The 8,465-nt window shown below is 50.5% G+C and overlaps 2 protein-coding genes across 2 annotated transcripts; one reads left to right on the top strand and one right to left on the bottom strand.

The window, feature by feature from the left end:
• Positions 1-3,384: 3,384 nt before the first annotated feature.
• Positions 3,385-4,547, top strand: T310_9947 (Oxidoreductase; the record flags this gene model as incomplete). Its single annotated transcript, XM_013467617.1, has 3 exons — positions 3,385-3,705; positions 3,950-4,100; positions 4,189-4,547. 3 exons carry the CDS (start codon positions 3,385-3,387, stop codon positions 4,545-4,547), a joined length of 831 nt encoding a protein of 276 aa, XP_013323071.1.
• Positions 4,548-4,893: 346 nt separating this feature from the next.
• T310_9946 (carboxylesterase) lies at positions 4,894-6,753 on the bottom strand (the record flags this gene model as incomplete). Its single annotated transcript, XM_013467616.1, has 4 exons — positions 4,894-5,597; positions 5,663-6,050; positions 6,121-6,552; positions 6,625-6,753. 4 exons carry the CDS (start codon positions 6,751-6,753, stop codon positions 4,894-4,896), a joined length of 1,653 nt encoding a protein of 550 aa, XP_013323070.1.
• Positions 6,754-8,465: the final 1,712 nt, after the last annotated feature.

The raw sequence follows: 8,465 nt of genomic DNA, 5'->3' as shown, positions 1-8,465 counted from the left end.
CGGAAACGAATTGGTAAGATAAAAAAAAAAGTACGTGACGTCTTTCCTGGAAGCTCTCAGCATTCTTAAATTTCTGCATCTGTAGGTCCGACAATTGCTGGCAAAATGCTTCGTGTATTGTGTCTCCAGAAAGCGCGCAAGACGTGGCGCGAATCATGACCATTATCACCTTCACACAGACGACCTTCGCAGTCCGGAGCGGAGGGCATGATTTCAACGTCAATCACAGCAGTGTCGGTAGAAACGGCATTCTCGTCGACATGGCCAACTTCAACAACATCACGCTGAGTGCGGACAAAAGCACCGTGACGATTGGTGTTGGGGCGCGCTGGGGAGATGTATACAATGCTCTGAACGGGTCCGGCGTCTCGGTCAATGGAGCCAGGAGCCCCAACCCGGGTGTAGGGGGACAGACGCTCGGCGGGGGGATTGGGTGGTTTTCGAACCTGGCCGGGGTGAGCGCAGCGTCGGTGATTGCTGCCGAGGTCGTCCTGGCGAACTCGACGATCGTGAGAGCGAGCCAGGAAAGCCATCCAGAGCTGCTGTGGGCGCTGAAAGGGGGAGGCCCCAACTACGGCATCGTGACTTCGTTCACGTACAGGACGCTTCCCATCGACAAGATGTGGTTCGAGGCGCGGCTGTATACGCGCGACAAGAACCAGCAGCTCCTCAATGCGCTGGTCGCGTATCAGGAGATGGCCAGCAACGACTCCAAGGCGAATATTGTCTACCAGCTGTCGGAGAATACCACCGCTCCGCAGTCCTTTGTCGGGTTCCTCTATCTGGATCCCGTGGAGTACCCGTCTGTCTTCAGTCCGTTCTACGACATCCCACATACGGTAAATATGATTGATTCGACCATCGGGACTCTGGCGGATTTGTCGTCCATGTATAATGATCCTCAGTATCCGCAGACTCCTCCGTCGAGGTATGTGGCAATCACTGTCTCGCGCTGCATCCAGTTGACATTCTTAATCTTTTTTTTTTTAATAGAGACTATGTGGTCTCTCTGCCACACCGGGTGGATAATGCAACGTACCAAGAAAGCTACGCGGCATTTACCACGTACGCAGAGCAAGCGTTCGCCGCGGGCTGGACCATGAATTACGGCTCTCAGCCCATCTCGACAAATGCAGTACAAGCTTCATCCGACACACCGCTCAACCTGACTCTGGTGGATCAGGACTGTAAGCTCCTCCATGCCTATCACCTTGTTCTGAACTGACATTTTTATGTCACAGGGGTTCACGTCACAATCGAGTGGTATTCTGCAGAGGATGATGCGCAGGCCATGGGGCTCATTCGAAGCATGGGCCAAAGCATTGCCATGTCTGCGTCCCAGCATGGCTCGGATCTGGCATATAGGTTCATGAACGATGCATATGATGGACAGGCGGTCCTGTCAAGCTACGGTGCGGGGAACATGGAGAAGTTGTGGAAAATCAGCCAGGCGTATGACCCGGAAGGGGTCTTCCAACGGCTGCAAAATGGAGGATGGCTGCTGAGTAGAGAGGTCGCAAGTATGCATGACGCCAGGTAGGCGCGGACCCTTTTGCATGTAGAACTCTCAATCAGCAAGAGAAGGAAATCTACTAAGGCGGATACCACGAAAAGAAAAGGAAAATATGAATATCCTGTTAGCATTCAACCATATCTACCTGTGTGTTGTGTGTGTATGCGTGTGTTTTTCTTATGCAGTAATATTTTTTTTCTTTTACTACTTGGGCAGTTTGACAATAGGGACCTTGTGTGCCCAAAGCTCATTTTGGAACATTTCTTTTGTCAAATACATACATACATATATATATGTAATATATATATGGTTGATCCTCCACCTTGTAAAATATATTTAAGCGATGCAGTATAGCATTATTTATTTATTTATCTATTTAATCAAGTTTAACGTCCATATAGAGCCTTCCGGCTATGACAGACGGGGTTCCTCCAAGGAGGGATCACACGTTTCAACACTTTCTGAGACCTAGGTCTAGATACACCGTGAGCTGGCTCACCCCAGTTCCATTATGGATAAGGCCAGTTTCCCTATCTGATACCCACTTCTGCTAGCTTCCACTACCATGGTCTTCCCATGCCCTTTTCCTCGGTATAGAACTGGTTCTATTCCATTTGGGGTTAGGCTTTTTTTTTTAAAGCGAAAACCCCTCCTTGTTGACTTCGCATTGCTGGATTACGCGCCAGCACGCAGACATGGCTAGATTACGGGCTAGCACGCGGGTATGGCTCACTTCCCTAGAGCTAGCGTGCCTGAGGCCCCTTTCACTCAGACACAAACTAGAGACCGCGCCGTGCGCGAAAACTAGGAAGATAAGCCCATTTTTGTGGTAAATGATGCGCCGGTGGTGGGAATCGAACCCACGATCTCCATGCTAGGGATGGGCAGGTCCCCCTTTCGCCGTTGGAGGCTGCCTGGGTGTGCTTACCACTACACTACCGCTGCCGGCGCAGTATAGCATTGCCCAGACACCAATGGCGGGTTGGTTGTAATGCCGGCCGTTCAGAGACAGATGTATCAGAATATGAGTTCATTTACCAGGGCTCATTGTCGAGTATATGATTAAATTATTTTTAATTGTAGGCAAGATAATACAAGCTATGACAAATTATAGGCAAGCATATGCAGAATACGAAAGCAACCTAACAGTCACTAAGAAGCACTTGGTCGTTGGTTACATAAACCAAAAAGGAAAGTGACAGCAGTGCCATGCACATTCTATGCAACCTGCATGCAGTCCTAGTTTCTCAGAAAATGAATCCTTTTTTTTTCGCGCTTGAGCCAATTATCTAGTTAACTAAGCCAAGCTCTATTAATGGGGGCGGAATAAGGATGAAATCCATGTCATATATACGCACACTGCCGATAAAATGACACCCTCTAATTTAGGGGTAAAATATCTGTATTTCGAAATTGTAAATGAAAAATACCCGAGAAAATTGAAAAATACCAAAATTTTCCCAAAGCCCCATACGGAGTAAAGTGCCCGCGAAGCCCCCCTATGAAGCCCATAGGGCTTGATATAATATAGGTCTTATCTGAGCTTTATAATGAGCTCTATGGGGAGCGTAGTGAAGGCTTAGAGGAGGCTTTAGTTAAAGGCAGGGGATGCAGCTGAGCAATTAGGCGACAGCATTAGGACGACGACCATGGCGATCGCTTTCTGAGGGGAGGGCGTCATGTCATTTCCTGCTACCGAGTCAGTCTGGGGGATAACGCATGCCGCTAATAATACAGCTCCGGCTTAAGTCTTCCTACCCCGTGGAAAAGCATCCATAAGCACGAGGCCTCCCCGCTTTGGCACGAAGCTAACTCTTGAAAATTATTTTGCCGTAGCAGATTTGGAGCTCAGCCAGCGACGCTACTTGACAATGACTCCTCATCTTATCTTCGGAACTGCTTCATTCGGCATGGACCTGACCGACTTTCAGGATCCTGAATCGGTCAAGAATCTCCTCCAGACGCTTCAAGAACTAGGTATCCGCCGTCTGGATTCGGGCGCTCGCTACCCGCCACTCAACCCGGGCCGGGCGGAGCAGCTCATCGGCGAGACAAAAGAGCTGAGTGGGAGCTTCGTTGTCGACACCAAGATCTACACCAACACGCAGAACGATGGCAGTGGCGACCTGCGCCCTGAAGCTATTGACAAGTCCGTCAATGCCAGCTTGCAGCGCCTGAAGAGGCCTGAGGGAGTAAGCACGTCTCAATAATCAGCAAGATCCTTGTTCGCTAACACTCATTCTGGGTTCACGTGTTGTATGCGCATCGAGCAGATCCTTCGACCCCTTTGGAAGAGCAGATCAAGGGATTTAATGAGCAGATTGCGCAGGGACGCTGCAAGGCCGTAGGTTGAAACAGTATCTTCGTTTTGTGTCAATTCTGCCTGACAACGGGGATTTCGGATTTGACAGTGGGGCGTATCGAACATGTCACCAGAAATGCTTGAAAAGATGCTTCATCTGTGCGAGCAACACGGCTGGCAGAAACCAAGCTGCTATCAGGGAGACTACAATCTGGTCACACGCGGCATGGAGACAAAACTCCTGCCCATTTTACGCGCTCACGGCATGTCGTTCAACGCCTTCAGGTGTGACGCTTCCCTAGTCTTGCTGCCTGCAATGAAGCAGAGAAAGTACGATATTGACCATATGGACCATACAGACCCCTCGCTGCAGGCTTCCTGACAGGCAAGCTAGTCAATAACCAGCACGCAAACACTCGCTTCGGAGATGACCACCCGCTCGGCAAGGCCGCGCAGAAACTGTTCGGGGCGGAAGACCTGCACAGTGCGATGAAAAAATTCGATGCGGATGTCAAGGCAACCGGTTTGACGCCGATGGAGGTCGCAATTCGCTGGATCGCGCACCACTCAGCGCTGAAGGACGAAGATGGCATCGTCATCGGTGCCAGCAAGGCCGAGCAGATACGTGAGACGGTCACCATGATCAGGAAAGGGCCGTTGCCCGCAGAAGTGCTGGAGATGACGGAGGAACTGTGGAATGCCGTCAAGAAAACTCGAGGTGGGATCATTTGAGAGCAAATCATGTAATGAAAAAGCATGATGAGAAGATTGCTGTTTAATACAGCTTTACTTGTTTCTGTGACCTTAGGCATAAAAAATTATTTTTTTTTTCGAAGAAAAAATAAAATAAATGTTAAAGGGCGGGTAAATCATTAAATTTTTTTTAGATATAGGGAGCCTTTTATATTTCAAAAAAAAAAGAGTTTCAAGGGATACTAATTGATTTTTATGTACTTAACCATACAACCACAAAACAAGTTCTCAAAGCCTTGTATACGTATTTTATTAAAAACCTTACTTCTTTCCATCTTTACATCTCGCCCCCGCTCATTCCTTCAAAATATTCATATGATCCCACCTACTTCAAAAGATATGGTGCATCCTGCCAGAATCGACACCGCCCTGACAACTGTTCTACTCCACTCTCATCCTGCATAGGACCAACAAAATCGCTTCCCAGGTTCTGGACCGTCAACGTCAAACCCGGACCCGGCGTAGGCTCTGCCTTTGGCTTTGCCGGCGGAAAGAAAGGCAATCCAGGTCCGTTGGGGTCTCCCGTCTCCGCAAATCGCGTAATGTAACGCTGCAGCAGCTCCGCCACCGTCGTGTTGACCCCTTCGACTGGTGGTTGTCCAAAGTCGTAGAAGGTATACGACAAGTCGGCGCCGTGGACGGCGGGCGGGACGGAAAATTCATATGCGTACGTCGGCGTCACGAAGCTCGCTTGGTCCATGAAGCGCGCATTGCACACAACGTTCGCGTCCGCAAAAGTGAGGTTGTTACGTTCCGTCTGGTTGGTGTAGCCCTGGGAGCCGTCGAAGACCGGCGGGTACAGTTCCTGGGTGATAGTCTTCAAGGCGGCAGGATTCTGAGCCAGAGGCGTGATGAGGGATTTCAGGTAGGCTTCATAGGATGCTTCATCCGTGACTAAACTGTTGGGCACGAAGCGCGAGCCCTCATCCCGATTGTGGCCGGTGAGTACGGAAATGTTCCGATCGAAGCGCTGCTGTTGAAACAGCTTACCCGGTAGGTCGGGAACGTAGTCGCCGTCAGGAACAATGCCTGGAATTGAGTAAGTCGATCACCGCGTGGCTAGAAATCCTGACGAAGAAAGAAAGTAAAATTACCAAAGGTAAAAGTTCCAAAGGGTCGCGAATTCCCGACGAGAAGCGCATTCAGCTTCTGCAGATCAGCAGACGACATTTTGCGGAGCGTGGCAAGTGAAGAGACATTTCCAAAGCTGAGGATCGCTTCGACGTGAGAGTTTGGGGATGGATAAGTCGGCAGCCAGAAAGGGCTTTGCGCAACGGCGCCTTGAAACGGAGACGGTCCTTTGGCACCCCCGTACGCGGTGATATGGGCTTCAACGGAGCTGGCACCAGCCGACTCCCCGAGGATAGTCACCTTATTGGGATCGCCACCGAAGAGATGGATGTGTTTCTGGACCCATTCAAGGGCAAAGCGTTGGTCCAGCAAGCCCGCGTTGGGCGTTACCCCATCACCATGCATCCATCCCTTACTTGTCAGCGCTATCTATAGTCATAGAGAGAGAGCTTGGTGCAAGCGAAATCCTGGCAGAACTCACAAAAAGACCAAGACGGTAGTTTATCGACACGAGAATCACTCCCTGGCTGCCGAACTGCTGGCTGCGCGTCACCAGCCCATGGCCTTGCCCGCTGGCGTCTTTCCAGCCGACGTCAAAGCCTCCCCCAGGAATCCACACGAGGACAGGCGCACGACTCGTCTGACGCGTTTCCCAGATTCCGTGAGGCAATAACACATCGAGGAACAGGCAATCTTCCGACGTGCGCGGATCGATGGGTGGAATGTCGTCGGTGGTGAATGGCGAGACAGCGCCCGTAGTGAGCCACTTGGGGTAAGCTTGGGGGCAAATGACGTCGCTCGCGTTTTGAACTGCCGTGCGGTTTACCGGCGGGGGAGCTGGAGCGTTGAAGCGCAAAGGCCCGAGGGGTGCGGCGGCGAAACGGATGTTTCTGAAGGTAACGAGGGTGTCGCTCTGGAAGAGATTTTTGTCAGTAGGCAGTAGCAGGGCACAGATGCCTTGTTAAATAGACGAGTATGCACTTACAACCATGTAACCCTGGTTCAGTTGATAGCCAAGGTCCACAATATAGGAAGAGTTGGACGGATTGGGTAACCACAAGGGAGCGATCAGAGGCGTGAATATTGCAAGTAATGCGACGGCAACAGCAAGCATGGTGAAGACTGAGAATAAAACATGGTTATTAACACATTAAATCACAAGTCGAAAGCAAATCCCGCAAACAAAAATATGGTCCATACTGGAAACTATGTAAGGAGATGACATAGTGGACACTTGATGACGTTGTAAATAGTGACTCACAGGTTTGCTGTACAAAGCGAGAAAGTATTTTAAAAAAGCAGGCAAACATAGGCAGAGAATGGAGGGCCATTCCTGTCTTTATTATAGCTCTAGTTCATTAGTTTCCGGACCCCCCTTCGTCCCCCTGTCGTTTTGCGCGTACGCTGCAACCTAGACTTGCCATATTTCTAACCTCTACTAAGAGTTCTCAATATCGAGCCAAGTCCCTATATACAGGCAAAAATCATTCGCTATTGTACGGCTAGGCTAGGTTTATACTAAATCGCCAAGGATTTATTCTTTTGCAAAGTATAGTTTAATATTAATATTATAACCCAAGATATAGCTTATAGAAAAGGAAAAAACCTTACTATAACCCATCTAGCCGAAATCATTCTAAAAACGAACAGATAATTCTTTAGTCCATTTATCATGGACAAGAAATTTCATGCAATGCGGTGCCCTAGTAGGTTATCTAGATCTGCTGTAAAGCTGTATCGCCAATTCAACTGGTCACGTGAGGACAATGCTATTCTCCCATCTGCCCAATGATCCTGGTCAGGTGACTCGGTCCTCCGTAAAGCGTCTGGATGAAAAGGCCGCTGGTCCAGCAGTATTTGCGGAGTGGGACAGCTGTTGTTCTTATTATCATTATCGGTCTGGAAAAGACATTCAAATCGGGCGGTTTTAGGCATCTGCCCCATCGTCCAAACGGGTCCCCGCCTTTTTGTCGCCCACGTCAGAGCTTGCTCCACTGCTGAACCACTCTCTCATTCACCGCAATCCAGAGGTGAAGGTTTAGGCGCCAGCGTGTGCGCCCCACGTCATTCCATCCAACCCGGAATCGCCCATCCAACCTCCCTGCGCGTTTCGACCATCGAGCCTGATTTAGAAAACGAAGCTTGACACGTGCTCTCGACTGGCATACGGCCTCGGGCGCCATGTCCGCGAAGCTTCGAAACATCCTCAGCAGCCGTGATCTGGAGCGAGAACGAGCAACGACAAAATCCCCCAGAGTCAAAGATCGCGACAAAAGTCGGGACGGAACCAAAGAACGCCGCCACCATCGCTCATCCCACAGAAGGAAGAGCGGCTCCTCAACCAGGGATCGAGACTCGGATATAACCGCCGTCCGCTCCACCTCATCCGCGTCCAGCGACCGAACACCACGCCCACGCCCACGCCGGTCCTCGATGCCAGAGGTTGAGAGTGTCAGCCGGTCGGGCGCGGCCGCTTTCCTCGAGTCGAGGACCAGCCTGCCTTACCCGACCTTTTCGAAAGCCCACAGCAAGGAGGCAGTCTGGAGTAGAGATGATGTGGGTAGGAAAATCGATATCCTCACACCAGATCCGACCGACCTGGCCGACGGGGAAAGGGCAAGACTGATCCGAAGGGGTCCTCGTCACGGCACGAATATCGAAGCACCGCGCCACCAAGCCAGCCTCTGACTGCAGACCAGAGATAGTCGAGAAAAGGGAGCTCGAGCGGAGGAAAGGTGACCGAGGAAAAGAGAGAAAAGGAAAGAGGAGGGCTTCGGTTGACCCTTCTCGATCGAGCTCCAGCTTGGGTCGCAAGAAAGAGGATGG

Source organism: Rasamsonia emersonii, assembly GCF_000968595.1.
Source record: "Rasamsonia emersonii CBS 393.64 chromosome Unknown ctg1118621762274, whole genome shotgun sequence".
Lineage (NCBI taxonomy): Eukaryota > Fungi > Ascomycota > Eurotiomycetes > Eurotiales > Trichocomaceae > Rasamsonia > Rasamsonia emersonii.
Note: the sequence above shows the minus strand (reverse complement) of the source record. Positions and strands in the feature narration are given on the sequence as shown.